Consider the following 19,531-nt stretch of genomic DNA (forward strand, 5'->3'; position numbering starts at 1 on the left):
GCCACGCGCTTATGCCAGGCGCTTGGGCCACTTGCTCCCAAAAGAAGACGAGGGCGTGCTAGGTCACGAGCTCGTGCCTTGGCCTTTGTCGGTGCTGCACTGCCCCTTCGACGACTCGGACTTTAACGACCTCTTTTAGAAGTCGCCTGTAAATTAAACGTGACATTTTTCTGGTGGATGTACGGGGCATTCTCGACACATTCAACCGACCCCTCCCAGCAGCAGGAACGCTAGACCGATACTGGAGCTCACGCCAGTACACCGGCCTAGCGACAACGCGAGGACAACGACAACGTCGGCAGGTATGTATGCTACACCCAGTACTACCATAAATAACCCTGCAATGAATGCTCCGGTACATCATCATTACACGTTGCAAAAACCACGCTTGCCAAGTCCTTTCCATGGCGACCTTCTTGAAGACGTGGAAGACTGGCCGGCGGGCGGACTTCGAGTGCGTAGCCGAGTTCAGTGGACGGGACGACGAATCGAAGCTCCGAAATGTCTACTTCAGCCTTTTGGATGGTGCTAGCACGCGGTTCCAAAACCGCGAAGATGTCCTGACATCATAGCGTGAGTTCTATCGCAGCCCCTTGGACACCTACGCCAGCTCCGATCGCTGGGAACAAGCAGAATGGACCCTCCAGTCTCGCATTCAGAAACCTATTGAGAGTGTGGCTATGTACGTGGAAGACATGGTGCGTCTCTTCAGGCGAGCTGACCCTACCATGTCGGAAGACAAGAAGCTGCGCCACTTGATGCGAGGCGTGAAAGAGCAGCTTTTTGGTGGACTCGTTCGTAGTCTGCCCAAAACTGTTGCGGAGTTTCTCACTGAAGCGGTCATGTCAGAAGGCCCTGCACCAGCGCTCACCGCAGTACGATCGGCAAGTGAATCTCTCCTCTGCTTCCAGTGACCTAAAAGCTCTCACGACTGACGTCGAGTCACTTCGCGAGATTATTCGATCGCTTGTCTGCGATGAGCTGCGACAGCGGCATCAGGTGCGGCAGCCTTCAGCAAACTTCGTAGCTAACATCGTGCGTGACAAAGTGCAGCATGCGCTCGGCACCCCACGTTACGAAGCAGCACTTCCGGCCACTCCACCACTTCAGGGGTTCATGACTTTAAGTGTACCTTGACGCACAACTTACGCTGACGTTTTGAGAGGCACCGTCCCGTCCCCGATGACACCTCCTACCGTGAGCGAACAGCAACGTGCGATTTAGGCCGACGCATTAGGGCACAATGCACCCTTCCCTGCACCAGCGCAGGGAAGGGAAGGTCACGCGCAAGGATGTATACCCTATGCCTCACCTTGACGATGTCCTCCATTCTGTGCAAGGTGCCGAGTACTTCTCTAGCCTTGATCTGCGTTCAGGTTACTGGCAAATTCCGATACACGAAGACGACAAAGAAATGACAGTGTTTGCAACACCAGTTGGCCTTTACGAGTTCAACGTCATGCCCTTCGGCTTCTGCAATGCTCCCGCAACATTGTTCTGTGCGGCCTGAAGTGGAAAACATGCTTGTGCTGTCTAGACGACATCGTTATTTTCTCATCGACATTTGCCCAGCATCTGCAACGTCTGTACGAGATCCTCACATGCCTTGCTAACGCTGGTCTTCAGCTCAACACCAAAAAGTGCCGTTTTGCAAGCAAGAGGATCAAGGTGTTAGGTCACATTGTGAACAAGGATGGTATTGTAACTGGTCCTGACAAAATTTCCACGGTGCTTTGCTTTCCTCGACCAGAAAACACCAAAGAACTACGCAGTTTCCTTGGTATCGCTTCCTATTTTCGCCAATTTATACGCCACTTCACCTTGTTAGGATCGGCCTGCAGGGGTACTGCTCTGCAAAGCTATTTCAGCCCGCTGCACGTGTTTCGATCGTCCCGCGGTGGTGACGCCCTTCAGAGAACCAGCGAGGACTGCGATAACCAACCATGAACTTAATTCAGAGAACTGCGGACTACAGCAGTGTCAATCCACCAGGCGCCTCGTTCGGAGAATCGGTGACGGCAGCAGGGGGGGCCACGTTTGGCGCCCAACGTATTGTTGGTTGATTTGCCGGGTCTTCATGGTCTCTCTGCAGCACGAAGAGCTTTCCCTAACAAAAGGGGGCTTTGCGGTACGGGAACCCCAGGATTCGTCACAGTCTGCTGACACTCGTGGCGACTACAGGAGAAAGGCAGCTCTGGAATTTAGAGGTGCAAGACAATGGACAACCGGCATCCGCGCTGCGCGGGTCAGCTCGGGGAACCGACGTGCCTTTCAAGACTCAAGATAATGGACAACCGGCGGATCAACTTCGATGATTGGTCGAACGTTTCTCTCACCTAGGGAACTAGGGACCAATGGAGTGTTTATAAGCAGCTGTTGTCGGCTGCTAGAGTGTGCTCGTGCTCGTCTGTGTGCTCGTCATCGTGCTCGTGGGCTGTGTGCTCGTTTGCTGTATGCTTCGTCTTGCGGGCTCCATTTGGGAGTCACGCTAGACTGTGTAAATATATCCCATGTTAAAATTTAAATACTGTATATAAACTCTGTTGACCTAGTTCCTCCCAAGTTCCTCTCTACGACCTACAACCCTTACATATGGTGGTAGCGGCGAGATCGTCCGACAACTCTTACAACCTCTATAGCTGCTCCTTTACACAACTTCGTTCGTGTGCTCCCTTCGTGTGGTCACCGGAATGTGAATCTGCCTTTGACCAGCTGAAGGGCGCCCTGACATCTGAACCTGTCCTGTGTCATTTTGATGAGACTGCACCCACAATCTTGCACACGGACGCTAGCGGCCATGTAATTGGTGCTGTCGTCCTCTAGCGAGACACCTCTTTGCGTGAGAGAGTCGTTGCATATGCAAGCCGCGCACTCACACCTGCCGATAAGAACTATACCATCACCGAGCAGGAATGCCTAGCTGTCGTTTGGTCCGTCCAGAAGTTTCGCCCTTACCTCCACGGCCACCATTTTACCATCGTTACGGACCATCACGCCTTATGTTGGCTCTGCACACTCAAGAACTTGTCAGAACGTCTTGGTCACTGGATTCTTCGTCTGCAAGAATATGACTTTGAGATCATCTACAAGTCTGGCAAAAAGCACCAATACGCAGACGCTCTTTCTCGCTGCCCCCTTCTTACAGCCGCACTCAACAATGATTCCGCAACCACCTACAGGGACGCAATCACTGACGTCTCTTCAACGGCGATTTTGTCCTCCGCCGCTCTTGACCATCTCACTTCCGACGACTATGAGTCATTTTCGTCTCAACAATTCGCCGATTCGTACTGCCGACGTATTATAGACCGCCTTCGTGGAGCTTCGCGCCCGCCTAACGCCAGGCTCCGTCGACACCTGACACAATTCAAGCTACAAAACTCCGTGCTGTACCGCCATATCCATTATCCTGACGGACAACGCTGGGTGCCCGTACTGCCTCGCTGCCTTCGTGCTGGTGTCCTTCGGGCCTTTCATGGCGATTTGACTGCTGGCCACCTTAGCATCCAGAAAACTTACGATCGCATAAGAAGTCGCTTCTACTGCCCTGGCTTGTCTACCAGTGTGGCGAGATACGTCTCTTCCTGCGCCATTTGTCAGCGTCGAAAGCGGCCAACATCAGCTCCTGCCGGGAAGCTACTACCGGTCTCTTGCCCTGCGGAACCGTTCGAGGCAGTCGGAATTGATATCTATGGGCCACTTCCCATGACTCCAGCCGGTATAGTCAATGGATAGTTACAGCCGTCGACAACCTCACGCGCGATACCGAAACAGCTTGTGCCAGTTCTGCATCTGCTTCTGAAGTTGCTACCTTCATTCTTCAAGCCACAATCTTGCGTCACGGCGCCCCTCGTGTCCTTCTGAGCGACCGCGGAAAGGCATTTCTTTCAGAACTGATAGGCGAAGTGCTCAGAGCCTCTGGTACAACCCACAAGACTACTTCAGGCCACCATCCTCAGACTAACGGCCTGACTTAGCGCTTTCATCGTGCGCTCTCTGACATGATAGCCACTTATATTCAACCAGATCACAGAAATTAGGACGCAATTTTTGGGCACCGTTCAACGCACAACCGGTTACTCGCCATTCTACCTTGTTTATGGCCGTTCGCCCAGTTCCTTTCTCGACATTTCTTTTTTTTTCTGCCCCTGTCAATCCATCTCTATCATCCTGCGATGAATATGTCTCCCGCCTTGACCATTGTCGCCAGCGTGCCCGCTTCAACACCGAAGCCAGACAACAGGACCGCAAGGATAATTATGGCGCGTCTCATCGCGTAGTTTTCTACCAGCCCGGCGATGAAGTGCTGCTATGGACACCAGTTCACCCAACTGGTTTGCGTGAGAAGTTTCAGTCCCGCTTTATTGGCCCATACATGGTCCTGGAAATGACTTCTCCCGTTAATTAACGTGTGACCCCTGTTGTTCCCTCAACTGACCGCCGCTGCCGCTCTACCGAAGTGGTCCACGTTTCTCGTATGACGCTCTTCACGTGGCGTTCCCCGGACCTTTAGGCTGCGTCCAGGATGGCCGCTCTCGCGCGGGGGAAGTTAGTGTGAGCACTTATTCTGCACTTCTTCGTCATCTGTATGTTATCATCATCATGTGTGTGCCTTTCATCCTCATCGTGCGCGTAGTCGCATCATCATAGTGGACTGTGCCGAGGGTCCTACGCCGCGTCTCTCAGGCTCAATATAAGTCGGCCCTTGCTGTGACGTCACAATATATTGGTGATAAGTTTCGGGTAAATAAAGCGGTCGTTATATTATTCCAGGGATGTCCGATCACCACATACCGATCTGTCAGCTGCAACTTGGATTTGGCCTAACACCGCGACCGTCAATCACCACAGTACACAATTTCCGTAAAGCTCATGATGCTTGCATTCTGACCTGTTTAGCTCACGAATTTGAAATCTTTTCAAACCTCGCTGTCGATCCAACGACTGGTGCTAACAGACTATGGTCGAGCTTCAAGGCTACTGTTACATATTGCGTGATGCATTTCGTACCACTCAAGACTAATAGACGAGAAGAACGGCGGTTAACCGAGGGACCCGTTTTTATTAGTCATATCACAAGCAGCCAACAAACACTGGCCCCAAGGACAACATAGGCGAAATTGCTTGTGCTTAATAAATGAAATAAAGAAACGATAATTTAATGGAAATGAAAGTGGATGAAAAAACAACTTGCCGCATGTGGGGAACGATCCCACAGCCTTCGCATTTCGCGATCAAGACTAATAGGCCACAAAACCATAACCCTTGGATAACCCGCCAAGTATTACACGTAAATCGCAAAGTGAAAAGGCTGCGTCACGCAACCAAAATGAAATGCAATAATCCTGCAGGCGCTTCTAATCTGGCATGTACTATTGCAGATCAAGAAAGAAGCAAAACTGGCAAATAAAGCTACATTTTACTCCAACGTATTTTCAATCTGTCTTTACTGACGATAACGGTATCACTCCCCCAGTCATTCCTGTTTCCCTTAGGCCCATTGTACCATTAGTATTAAGTGACTCAGGAATTCTTAACCTACTAATGAGTATAAATCCCAAGAAAGCATGTGACCACTATGATATTGCGAACGATTTTCTGTTCCAATATGCAGAATGGTGCAGTAAATACCTCGGCATGATTTATCGCGAATCTATTAAAACAGCTAAACTGCCATCGGAATGGAAAATAATAAAAAGTACTGCCAATGGATAGAGCAAGACATACCATCGGCCACTGTAATTTCCTGCCTATATCACTCATCAGTACATCGTGCAAGTTACTCGAGCACATCGTTAAAATAAATCAACCTTTCTTTTTAGAAAATAACCTTCTGTCTACCCATCAACATGGCTTCAGGAAATGATTATCTACCATAACTCACCTTACCGAAGCAGTCCACAATCTTGAGCTTAGTATCAACAATTACAGCCAAACTGGCATAATTATGCTTGATATATGAAAGGCGTTTGATCGGGTGGGCAATAACAAATTTAAAAACTACAAAGCACTGTTGGGGATGGCGAAATTATGAATTGCGTGAAAGACTTTCTAAACGACCAAACACACTTCGGGGTTTCGAAGGTGCATCATCAAGGACAGCTTCATTTAACTCAGGTGTCCCCCAAGGATCCGTCCTGGGGCCATTATTATTCCTCATCTTTATAAATGACATCACGGCCGACACAGACTGCAAAACTAAACTTTTCGCAGACGATTGCATCATCTACAGGGAAATTAACAATGGTGATGATCACTCGGCCCTAAATGTTTCACTAGATAAGATAGATCACTGGCTCGAGCAGTGGCAAATGACTATCAACATATCAAAAACATTCTGTAAGAAGATAAGAAGGAAAAAAGTAACATCCGAATTTACTTACATAATTAACAACACACCGTTGCAAAGACTTACGCAGCAGAAATATCTCGGCGTCACCCTGACTTCCTATCCGAGATGGGATATGCATATTAACAACGCCATAGCAGCGGCTCTGCGTAAACTGTTCCTCCTACGAAGGCGCCTGCCATTCGCTCCGACACCATACTAAACTCATAACCTCACAACATTCGTGTGCCCAATCTTAGAATGTGTTAACACTGTATGGCTTCCGCGTACTGTCACTGCTCTGGCCAAAATTTAACGGGTACAAAGTAAGACCGCTAGGGTTATTCATAACAAGTACAAGCGAACCGATTCGTCTTTTAGCTTCTATTTAGCATCTTCCGTACTACCTGCGCTCGGTACAACAAAACTGGCAAGTCTGAGGTTTCTGCGCCAACTCCTGCATAAACACAAGCATAAGCAATGGAATCATTTAGACCCATTCGTTACTAACACAGAATCCGTGGCGGATTTCATTTCGAAAAGTAAAACTATGTCTACTAGCTAGTCTTCGGCTTTTTTTGCAACGATGCTGTATATGACTAGGGTTCCATGCATTTTGGTTCTCCGTGAACAAAAACTATCATCATCAATGGTTCCTACCCCCGTAAGCATTCATGCTCCCGTGCAATGGCTGAAATGCAATGGCTCAAGCCCCGTAATGGCTCAGCCATTACGGGGCGTAATGGCTAAGCCCCGGTGCAATGCCTCATAGCCCCATAAGGCAGAGGCAGCACGCACTCCGCAAAGTGAAGCGAACAGTGCTTAAATTCCTTCTAATCACGCATGCAACACACAGAACAGCATGTCGAAAACTGTCATCATCAATGGCTCATACCCCCGTGAGTATTGGCTCATACTCCCCTCCGCCCCAGCCATGCCTCATACCCCCGTAAGCAAGCAAAAAATGCAATGGCTCATAGTCCCGTAAGGTTTATGGCTCCTTTCTTTGCGTGAATTAGCTGTGATGACACTGCCCCTGCTGTCGTTGCCGGTGATTTCATTGTGGAGGTGCCGGAATCGAAAAGGGAGCGGTTTACGCGTTCAGTATTGCAAGACATATCCCTTGCTATACCACACCAATCCAGCCCAACCAACCACCCAGCGACATCTAATCGCATCAAATGTGCATCAAATAGATGCACATAAGTGCATCGATGTGACATTATAAAAAAAATGCGTTTGCAATTGCGAAGGAAATAATGACCCCCGATCAAGACAATAAATGAGTGTACGTACATTTCGTCACGATTACCATCCATCAAGACAATAAATGAGGTCGTACCGTTGTTCGAAATTATGCTTCACCTGCGTGTCATGTGCTAAACAGCTTCGCTGGTCAACCACATTCACAGAGTGGATTGGCTCACGATTTTTTGTTCTTTTTCTTTTGGTACTCTGTTTCGTAGCAAAGAACCAATTGGCTGTTTTCTAGGTGTGTGTATCTTTTGCGGTGCATAAGTTGGTCCGCTCTCCTGTTTGCATGTAACTAGTGTTGTTATTTTCTGTTTCAAAATCGCTAATGTTTTTTATGCCGCCTTCAAAATACAGTTACGTAGTGTCCATTGCATTGCAGTGCTTATGCCCTCCTGCTTTGGTCTCGTAAGACACTGGCAGTGTTGTGAATAAATAAATAAACAAATACATATGGATCGGGTCCAGAAGGGTGGTTGCCCCCCCCCCTCCTTCTTCCGGCAAAATTCCGCCTATAGCGTATACCTACAATCTTTGGCAGACTCTTTTGTATTATATTAGCTGAAACCGAAACACGTGACCTGTAAGGCGCTATTGGCCAGTATTTTAGCACTTCCACCTCAGTAGCGTATAATGCGGCCTAAGCAGGCAGTAACGCCTTATTCTCTCTCTGAAAAAAATAACAGCCAGAAGGAAAGAACGAAAATAAAACGTGTGCCTGAAATCGTCTGTGCGCCATATTGTGGCTTCGGACCTTTTGACGCAGCAGGTTGAATAAGTTATCTCAGCTACGACGTCAAAATATACGCGAGGTCAAGGCTCAGTCAAGAAATAGTGGCGGGTGTGGGTCCATTTGTAATCTCTTTTTTGTTGTTGTTTATTTATTTATTTATTTATTGATACTGCGGCCCTGTTTCCAGGACCTTAGCAGGGTGCATACAAAGAGAAAAAATCTAAGTACAAAATACAGCGATACATAACATAGGTAACTCGCGATGTACAAATGCAAGCAGTTACTGAACAACACAGTAAATCACTCGCTACATAAACATAGGTGCGACTCAAACAATGGTAGTGAGCATTGAGTTACAACGTCATCAGTAAGATTATTCCATTCAACAATAGTTCTGGGGAAAAAGGAAAATTTGAAGCAATTCTTTTTAGTAATTAGCGGTGTTATTGTCTGTGAGTGTCGATGACGTGTAGTATAACCAGTAGAGAAAGTGATAAAGCGTGATGTATCAATGTTGTAATGCCCTTTTATGAGCTGAAATAAAAATTTTAAACGGCATGTTTGGTTCCTTTGTGTCACAGATGGCAATCCACTTCTCTTGAGAAGCTCCGTAACTGAAGTGCGGCCATACGAATTATATATGAATCGTACTGCCCTTTTTTGAACTTTTTCTAGTTTAGTAATGTTTCTTTTAGTAAAAGGATCCCATATGACAATTGCGTATTCCAACATTGGTCGAATGATTGCATTGTAAGAAAGAAAACGCACAGGAGGCGTAGCGAATTTTAGAGAGCGTCTTAGAAAAAATAGTTTTCGAAGGCAGTTTGCCGTGACAGTGTCAACATGTTTGTTCCACGAGAGAGTGTTAGTAATCCAGAGGCCAAGGTATTTATATGCGGTTACCTCAGAAAGCATGATGTTTTCGGCATTGTAGTTGTACAATAAAGGCTTATTTTTTAACGATATTCTCATAAAGACAGTTTTTATCGAAGTTAATTTCCATTCGCCAATCATTGCGCCATGTTACTATGCTTTTAAAGGCATCATTCAGTCTAATTTGATCGTCAACAGAGGAAATTTTTTCGTACAGAATACAGTCATCAGCGTACAACCTAATACCCACAGAAATCTGATCCACAATGTCATTTATGTAAAGTAAAAACAGAAGCGGACCAAGAACTGATCCTTGGGGGACGCCAGAATCAACGGGCACCTTATCTGAACTGGCTGAATTTAGTGTTACAAACTGACGTCGGTTAGTCAAATAACTCTTTATCCAGGCGAGTAGTTTGTTATTTTGCAGAATGTAGCTTAACTTATGCAACAATTTGTTATGCGAGACCTTATCAAACGCCTTACGGAAATCCATGAAAATTACATCTGTTTGTTTACCCTCGTTTATGGCTGCTGCAAAGTCATGAATGATTTCTACAAGTTGGGTATTAGTTGAAAATCCTCGCCTAAAGCCGTGCTGCATACAGGTAAGTAGCTTATGTTCTTCAATAAAAGCAGTTATATGTTTGTGAATAATATGCTCTAACATTTTACAGGCTGTTGAGGTTAGCGAAATTGGACGGTAATTCTGAATGAGCGTTTTGTCACCAGATTTGTGCAAAGGCACGATTCTGGCATCCCGCCAATCATCAGGTACTGCAGCTTCGTTTAAACACCTAGTGTACAGAACATGTAAGTATTTTGCACACCACTCAGCATAACGTTTCAAGAACGCATTTGGGATATTGTCTGGTCCAGGAGATTTTTTTACCTCAAGGTTCAACAGCAGATTTAAAATGCCATGTTCACTTATTACGACATCAGGAATAGGAGGTACGGACACTTCAAAAGGCGGAAGACGGCCATCATCTTGCGTAAATATGTCTTTGAAATTTTTATTGAATGCCATCGAAGCCCCTGCATCATCCTGCAGGCAACCACCATAAACTACACGTCCGTTGTTAGAGCGAGACTTCGGGTTGACCAATCTCCAAAATTTTTCGGGTGACCTTTTGATAATGGATGGCAGTGTTATATCGAAATAGTTTTTCTTATCATGCGCAATCCTGTTCTTCACCTCTTCCGATATCTGTTCGACCATTAGTTTCAAGTCAGACCTGTTTGTCGTTCTCGCCCTCTTCTTTAGGCGTTTCAATTTTCGCTGCAGCTGCAGCGTTACTCGACTTATCCATGGATTTCGAAGGTTATGTTTTTTAGCTATCCTTGGCACGAAACGCTGAATGCATTCGTGAATTACCCCCTTGAAGAAGAGCCACAAATCATTTACCGAACAAGTGTTGTTTCTGAAAGAGTCATAATTAAAACTGAGAGCATCAAGAATAGACTCGTCTTCTGCTTTAGAAAAATTAGGAAACATCTTGACATTGCCTCGCTGTTCCAAAGCGACGCCCTCTAACGTCAAGACTACTGCTTCGTGATCTGAAATGCCGGAGGTGACGCTGCAGAGCACTTTGTCTTTAATATTCCCACTTATTCCCACTTGGGGTTCCCACTTGGGGTTCACGAAGAGAAAATACTTCTCAAACATGACCATGACCGTGTGGTCTAAGCGATCAGGCTTCGGCATTTGCAACGTGAAAGACTGGTGAGGGGCCTTTCTTCACCAACATAAATGCATAAACAGCAAAAAAAAAAAAAATATTGGGCGTCTGCTCACTTGGCTAACGAGCGTGGTCGTGGTGTCCATAGGATCCAGATTTACTGCTCTCATCCTGTTGGTGTGCGAGTTATCCTGCATAATGTAGGTCTCGATGTTAAAGCTACTCGGTAAGCTTTTTTCTGTAACCAAGGGAGGGAATTATTACTTCGTTTGCTTACGTGGGGCCACTCAGTAGCCAGAAGGTAAAAGTTTGATACAGAACCCACCGTTCAACTTAGTAGGGCCATCTTGAAAAGCCTCTATTGCTGGAAGAAGAAATAGCGCAAAACATTTTTCATATCACGAAAACATGTCACAAACGACAAAACGCAAACAACGTAAGACGCATCTCTGTACTTCTTTTCTTAGAATGTGTGGTTATTTTAGTTGTTACTAAAGAGGGTGGAATTACACTTCAACATACATTCAAACACGGTCGACAGCGTTTTTCTTTGGATATGATCGCATTCGATCACTGCTACGGTGCAATCGGCTGGTCGATTTCGATTTCTGCATAGAGCACTCTGGTGGCATGTTTTGCAGTGGGCTAGTCAAAATCTAGCACTCGGAACACAATTGTTCGGTTCTTTCGTAGCTCCGCGTTCCTACTCACAACCTTCGGAGGCGCTCTCTCGCCTTTGGCCTTGGGGGAGGGGGGGGAAGTGAGGAGGTGCGACAGAGATTCGTCGGAGCTCCCGTAACTTGTTTGCTGCAACTTCCATTGTCGGCGTGGCCTCTGCCGCATTAGGGGCGCGCCTTGTTTGTCTGCGGTCTATTTGGCTTGCGTTTATTATTTTTGTTTTTCGCACGGAAGAAGCGTTGACGTGTTTCTACTTCGGAACTCTAATTGATCGGGCGAGCGGGTAAGCGTTTGGCTGGGGCAAATTTTTCACTTTCAATGAAATAAAGCGGGCTCCTTATCGCTGTCATAAGAGTAAGGACGTAGCACATTCAAAACATTCAAACAAGCGGGAATAAGAGTAGATCACGTGTCCTCCAGCACACTGCCGCTGCGGTGTTTTATTCAGTCCCATACGTGGCAGCAAAAAAATAAAAAAAAAATACTCCCCTCTTGGCGGGAGTTTTTAGAGTACAAAGGAAGTATAATTTTACTTCCTGAACAAATGGGGGAGGGGAGGGAAGGTATTTGGTTTGTGGACCCTTTGTTGACAACAGGTACGTCGCATGGTCCTTTTCTGTATTGCAGTGCATGATCACGACGAACGCCAGCCTTTTATTTTTTCGCACACAAATAAAAGCAATGCGGCATTTCATCACTGTCCGTTCAGATTTTTATTTGTGCAGAGCCGCAGGTTAAGTTTCGAACCTACACAACAAGGTTGGGAGGCCGCGTCAAGTGTTACGAAGCAAGTCAATTTGAGCAGATCAACCATCACAAACGTAAATATTCGAGAAACACGAAATAGAGACTTTAGAAGGACATCGAACACTCAGCGCCCACGCTTTTTTTTATTGCCAGAATAAAAAATTCCAAGAAATATTGCCAAGAGAAGGGAGAAGGAGGAGGGAAAAGCTTCATTCAAAGCCAACACTAACGCCCAGTAAAGAAGACCGCTTGCTCCGCTAAGGCCCGTTGTTGATTCGCCGAGTCGGAGTGAAGCCAAGCACTCCAGGAAGGAGGGGAAGGGTAAGGAAAATAAGAAGTGGTGATGGCAGTGTTACATGAGTACAGAATGTGTTCTGTATCTGCCATTATTTCCGGACAGTTCGAGCAGTGAGCTGTGCTACGACAACCGAAGTTATAGCATATCAGTGGTGTGAGAAGGGTTTGAACTTTGCGAATGACAATGCGCTTGTTCCGTGTTGAGTGAAGGATGAGGTTGGGGTAAAATAAGGCTGTTTTCCCTGATGTTCTTGTGGTGTTAAGCTATTTGCCCTGTGTACGTGGCGGCGTCTTCCACTGTCGTTGGATTTGGCCAGGGAATAGAGGGCGCCCGGAGGTTAATTTTGCGGGCACGTTGATGAACCAACTCATTTCCCTCGATCCCAGCATGACCATGTACCCAACGCAGGGTGACTGTGATGTTCGGTTTGCGGTTACAGGATTCTATTAGAATGTCATGAAGGTGGGTTTCCAATAGTCGGTGTTACATGTTGCGAATGGCTTTGCTGGAGTCGGTATAAAGGTTGATGTTACTGGACGGGTGCTTAGTGAGTAGAGGGGCTTATATAGTGTGGCATATGTTACCGTGTGAGTTTCCGGAGTAGCTATGTTGGGAGGTTTGATTAAAATGGCCCAGCTGTATGGGTGATCGGTGCTATCTGTCCTGGTGCATACATTGCATACGCGTATGACCCGATGTTAGAGCGTGTGGCGTCCGTGCATATCGCGATGCATTTCCTGTCTATGTGGTGATGTTTTGCTTACGCTTAACGTCGACCGTCATGTAGGTGCGGCGTCATATTTTTTTGTATGTTTGGAAATGCAATGTTGCGTGGTAGCTGAGGGCTTTGACTAACTGGTGTCAGCTGGATATGGGCGATCCCTGCTCGTTTCAGGATGTCGCGCCCTTGCTCCGTACAAGACAAGCGCGTAACTTGTCTGTGTCGGTGTTGTGTTATTTCGGCGAGAGTGTAAAAGAGGTCCGTGTGTGGGAGGCGCTGATTTGAGGTGTATATCGGTAGACCCAGAGTAGCCTCGTGAAGGGTGTTGAGTGAAGAATCGAGTGTCAGCGTCAGGAACGGGGCCGGTGTACAGAAGCCTATTATACACGAGCGTAGTCACGAGCTGTATTGCTTGTTCTTCTCTCCGTCCGTGTTTTTTGCTAATGACCTGTCGCATTAGGTGCGTGAAATTTCGGCAACCTATGATACTGTATAACGTAAGAGTTAGCGTTGTTGTTGTGATTTGTGACAAATCCGAGTGTTCGGCACTATGTTACCTTCGGTGTCTGTTTGCCTAATAGGCTGAGTTGTATCAGGACATTTGTTTTATTTTGGTATTGTGTTCGATTCATGAGGAGAATTCCTACTTTTCTGCTGAAGGCTGGGTGTTCGACTTTGTGTTGGTGATCAACTATGGTGTCTACACCTTCCTGGAGGGTCGTTTCGACGTCCCCTGGAGATCCGGTTTCGCACCATCGGGTAATATTGTCGGCTTAGAAAGTGCGGTGAAGGTTGGGGATTGTGGATAGCTGCCTTGATAGCGCTGTGAGGCAGAGATTAAAGAGGATGGGAGATATAATCGATCCTTGAGGTGTTCCGCGGGAAATATTGATGGGGAAGGAAAGAGACTGTGCGGCCTTGAAGCATACTGTCCTAGCTTTGAGGAAACTGCGTGTGTAATTGTACATGTCCGCGCCACATCCAGTGTCGTGAACCGATTTGAGTATGCGATCGTCTGTAACACTATCAAACGCCTTTTTTATATCTATTGCGAGAAGTGCTTGGGTCTGTGCTGTCTTTGGTTGCAGAACCGTGTTCTGTAGTATGAGAAATACGTCCTGTGTGGACATGTCCTTACGTAGCCTATGAGCTGGTGCGGAAAATGTTTCGTGTTATCCAGGTGTTGCTCTAGTCTGTTCAGTGCAAGCGGCTCCATTTTTTTGCCCATACATGATGTGAAGGATATTGGTCTGAGGTTGCAAAGCGTGGCTTTTTTTCCTGGTTTGGGTTCATAGTAATGTGTAATGTTCTCCATTCGTCTGGGAGAGCGCCCGTGTTCCAGTGCTCGTTTATGTGCGAGAGCAGCGTTTCCTTATCTCCGTCGGGAATATTGCTCAGAAGAGTATATGTGATGCCATCAGGACCCGGCACCGTCGGCCTATTGTTTTACAACAATGCTATGTTTAGTTAGGCCTTAGTCAAGACGCCGTCAATGTTGTCGTTTGGGGGGCCCGTGTAGTCATGTACAGTCACTGGTGTGCCGCAGATATATAAAGGGTCCGAAGTTCATCAAATGTTTTGTTTATACCTTGTGTGCTGGCGCGTTTCTCTATGCTAGGGATCACTTGTTTATTTGTGCCGAGCAGGGCACGCAATAGATGCAAAGTCTTTTTTGTCTAACGCATTCTGGATGCTGTGGGGTTCCATTCTGTCTGTGGTCGCGCACCCGGGTATGATTGATCGCTTGAATAGTTATATCATCTACCCTTTCACGAAACTTATTGTTATGCGGTTGCTTGGATAAGGCTCTCAACAGCTTCTTGCGATTTTCCATAAGCGTGTGAGGTGCGGGTCGGGCTGCCGGCGCTGAAATTATATGCGTGTCTCCAACTACTGTCTTAGTTTGTAAAATTGTAAAAGGTCTTTAGCCCACGTGCCTAAGTCGGGCCCAGTGTGGGTGATATTGTTGTTGTTGTTGTTGTCCTGAGTGGCCGTGGCACATACCCACAGTGGGGGATTGGCCAAGAATCGGGCGGTTTAATTAGGTGCCTAAAAATAATAATGATAACAAGGGAGTTAACAATTTGGGCGTGTGAGCTTAAAAGTAAACGTTTTGTGTCTGGAGAAAAAATTGGATAATCAGATGAAAACCGGGTATAAGAAAATAATAATAATAATAACAATAATAATTAATAATAGATAAGAAATAAAAGAAAGCTATGGTAGGGAGGGAGAACGATCAATCTAACATGGAAATCGATTGGTTTCAATTAGGTAATTTTGGATCGCCAAGCAAACATTTCTGTGGCTGAACCCAACAATGGAGGCTCCAAAAGATAGGATCACAGGCACTGATAAAGTTAGACCAATAGAGCGAAGCGGCATTTCGAGTAGTCGTTTTCTTATAATAGAAAAACGTTTGCAAGACAACAAGAAATGGTCGATTGTCTCCGCTTCGCCACAGAATGAGCATAATGGTGAGGGGACCAGACCAGACCTGTGGAGGTAGAAGTTCAATGCAGGTATACGGCAGCGCAGCTTCGTGATGGACACTTCAATTTTCCGTGTTCGGCAAAAATCTCTGTTCCAAGGGTGCAGGAGATGTCCGTAATCCTCAGAGTTAGTAATTGCGGAGCCTGATACGGACTGTATAATGATACTCCTGCGAAATCTAGCTGCAGTAACATAAGCAGTCAAAGGGCAGCAAGGAAGAATCGGGCCACTTATCGATGCCTTGGCTAGAGAGTCTGCAATTTCATTAATGATTAGTCCTTTATGGCCAGGCACCCAAATCAAACGCACGCTTCTCAAGTAACCAGGTACCAATGATTGAAATGTCCTCATCACGCGAGAATCACTAGAAGCAGTAAGGGATGAGCACAATGATAAAGAATCAGTGACTATCACGGCTGACGTAATTGATGGTCCTAATTTGCGTAATGCCAGCACCACGGCCATGAATTCAGCTAAAAAAATCGGTATGAAATCTGGCAGCCGAAGAGAAAATGTCCAATCGAGAATCGGGGAAAATATTCCTACACCTGACTTTTCTTCACATTGTGAAGCATCTGTAGCAATTATAACGTTTGTTTGAAGGTATTTCAGGTGATCTTGTAATATACCGTCTAAAATACGGTGTGGAAGTAATTTTGCATTATAAGGAAAGATGTCATCAAATTGAATCTCCGTGGCAACAGCTCTGTCGGTAATAGGAAGTACATCGCATATGCGCACGCCCAAAGAGTCAAGTAATTGTTGCACGAATATAATTTGCGGTTTATGCAGTCGCGGCCAGATGACACCAAAAAACAACCCAGGTTGTGAAACAAAGATTATTTGGGGATGACGCAGTGGTGATTCGTAAATCCTTAAGAACGTCTGCACCATCAAAAGCCGGAACCTGCACGAAAGTGGCGGAACACGGGATTCTAGATAAAGAATGGAATTTGCAACAAATTTAGGAAGACCTAAACACAGACGTAATGCTTCTCTTTCTAAGAGGATTAGAGGACGGGACATGTAGGCTGGAGCTCCAGAGAAGAGCACGCAACCAAATTCTAATACAGGGCGAACGTACATACGATATATCATTAGGAGTGTATCTCTTCTCAATCCTATTCGACGACTGCTCAGCCTACGCAATATGCCAATTGCACGGGTACCTTTCCCAGTCAACAGATCTATGTGTGAGCGCCAGTTGAGAGAGGCGTTATAAATAATTCCGAGGTATTTAACAGATTCCACCTGTGGTATGTCTTGAAGGTGGTAAGATAATGAAATGTGCACTATGTCACGTATCGGAAAAACGAGAACAGCACATTTGCTGGCATTGAGTGTGAAGTGACTAGCATCTAACCACCTCTCCAGATCATAAAGGTAAGTTTGCAGTCGTTGGTATAGCGTGTGGATGTCGTTTGCAGATGCAAAAAACGCAATATCGTCTGCATAAACATAAGTAGTTATTTCTTGATGACAAGGTAGTGTGCTCAAGAGAATATTAAAAAGTACCGGGGAAAGCACTGAGCCTTGCGGTACGCCTCTCGTTTGTTTGTGTTTAGAAGAAGAAACGCCGCTTTCGTAGCAATAGAATGCTCTTTCACCTAAGAATGACTGAATCCACGCTACTATATACCCAGGAACACCACAGGAAGTTAACCGATTGATCAATATAGTGTGCTCCACAGTGTCGTATGCTTTAGCGATATCGAGCGTCACTAAGGCAGCGTATTGCTTATGACGTCGAGCGAGTTGTATTCGGCTTTCTAAGTCGACGTGGGCATGCCAGATGGAGCAGCCAGCCCTGAAACCAATCTGACAGGGACTAAGAATGGAATTATCATTAATAAATTTCATGATGCGACGGTGAAGAAGCCTCTCAATAAATTTTACTACGTTTGATGTAAGCGCAATAGGCCTAATGTTCTCCAATACATACCTTCCTTCTTGTTTCTTAAGCATCAATATTACCTTGGCAAGCTTCCAGTGCAACGGAATCCAAGCATATTTAATTGAATAATTCACCAGGTCTAAGATAACGTTAGGTGATTCCTGCAACAATATTTTTAACATTGCATTTGTGACGCCATCAGGGCCAGGGGCTGAATTCGCTAAACATAGTGCAGTCCCATTTAGTTCAGCTAAGGAAATTGGAGTAAAGCCATCCCAAGGACCTAATGTAGAATGAATAGCCGGAAGCCTGGCCGTAAATCGATTTTCTAAGCCTTCGGCAATCTCTTCTAAGGAGGCGCTCAGCTCCTGCGGGGTCAAAACAATATTGTTACGGAAGGATAAAGATAGAGGAAGGAAGAAGAAGATCGCGAGACGCTGGCTGCTGCGTGTTGTCGCTGGTCAGCCATTTTTAACTGCATTGACTTTGCTTGTGTATATATTGTAAATACTAGTCTTTATATTCTCCCAACATCCCCGTAACATGTAGATGGGAGGTGCTGGGTACCACGGCTGGAAACGGAGCTCCGCAGTGAACGTCGCATCACCATCCCCACCATGAAGGATGGCGAGCACGCGGGATCAACGTCGTTGCCGCCTCCAACACGACCGTCACCATTTACGTCGCTGTCCCCTTCGGTTGTGGTTGTGCAACCGAATGACCCTGGAACTTTCTGCGGGACCGTTGGCGTCGACGTTGAGGAGTGGGCGGCGATGTACGAACGAGTGAGTGGAAGCCACAGATGGGAACCTACGCTGGTTCCTTAACGGATGACTTCGCGAAAATGATTGCACCTTACCTCACCTCTGCACAGACCACGGACATACATGTCCTGCTTGAATCGTATAGTGGCATATTTGATTTCGACGACAGGCCTTTAGGCCAAACATCTGTTGTTCACCATGGTTTAAACACTGGAGACACGAATACTATTCGTCGACAACCCTATCGTGTGTCGCATGCTGAACGTCGAGTCATCCAATCAAAAGTGGACAAAATGCTCCGCAAAGGGGTCATCGAGTTATCAGCCATCCATTGTGCTTCGCCTGTCGCCCTTGTGAAAAAAATGGTACCTGGCGTTTTTGCCTAGATTATCACAGGACCGCTCCAAAGTCAGCTATGATTCACGGCATCAGGATGTGTGCTACGACAAGGGCGACACGTACAATATGGCTTTGGACACTGTAATGGTTGGAGTGGGGGTGAATTAGTAGCTGGCCCATGCCATGGTCCAACTCATCCACGCTTAGGATGTTGTTGAAGGCAGAGACTTGTTCTCATCGAGAACGAGGAATATGGGATTTATTTACGGTATCTACATGAGAACGTTACAGTTCATTAATCTAGCATGACTGGGGGAGAATGCACCCTCAACTGCCGCGCCACGGCCGCTTATAAACACTCTGTCCTCGCTACATCCCTAGGTGAGGGAAGACGGCCGTTCAACCTTCGACTTATTCGGAGCGTCCAAAGGCATCGTAACCGACCCGTCTTCGAGGGAGAGGGTTTACACATTCACTTCCGCACAGGTTTCACTAACCACACGGAGGTGAGACGGTTCTCACAGACACGGGTCTTGCCCTGAGCAGGCGCCTCTTGGCCCCAGAGTTGACCCCGCAGACAGTGGCCGCCGCGTCTGTACATTGACTGACGACTTCTAAGACCCGTGAGACGGCACCGCAAAACACCATCTTCCAGTAGCTCCACCGCTTCAAACAAACCGTTATGGTGACGGCGACAGCGACGACGGATCCACAAATAATACTTGGTCCG

General features: G+C 46.5%; 1 protein-coding gene across 1 annotated transcript in view; it reads right to left on the reverse strand.

Moving 5' to 3' along the window:
• The window catches only part of LOC126537752 (venom metalloproteinase antarease-like TserMP_B), a 59,853-nt gene that overhangs the window by 21,339 nt on the left and 18,983 nt on the right, over positions 1-19,531 (reverse strand). The window contains exons 5-6 of the mRNA XM_050184840.2: positions 11,193-11,231; positions 10,984-11,105 (exon numbers count right to left, since the gene is read on the reverse strand). Of these exons, the coding sequence (XP_050040797.2) occupies positions 10,984-11,105; positions 11,193-11,231 (161 nt within the window). The remainder of the gene's footprint in view (positions 1-10,983; positions 11,106-11,192; positions 11,232-19,531) is intronic.

Source organism: Dermacentor andersoni, chromosome 4 (assembly GCF_023375885.2).
Source record: "Dermacentor andersoni chromosome 4, qqDerAnde1_hic_scaffold, whole genome shotgun sequence".
Classification (NCBI taxonomy): domain Eukaryota; kingdom Metazoa; phylum Arthropoda; class Arachnida; order Ixodida; family Ixodidae; genus Dermacentor; species Dermacentor andersoni.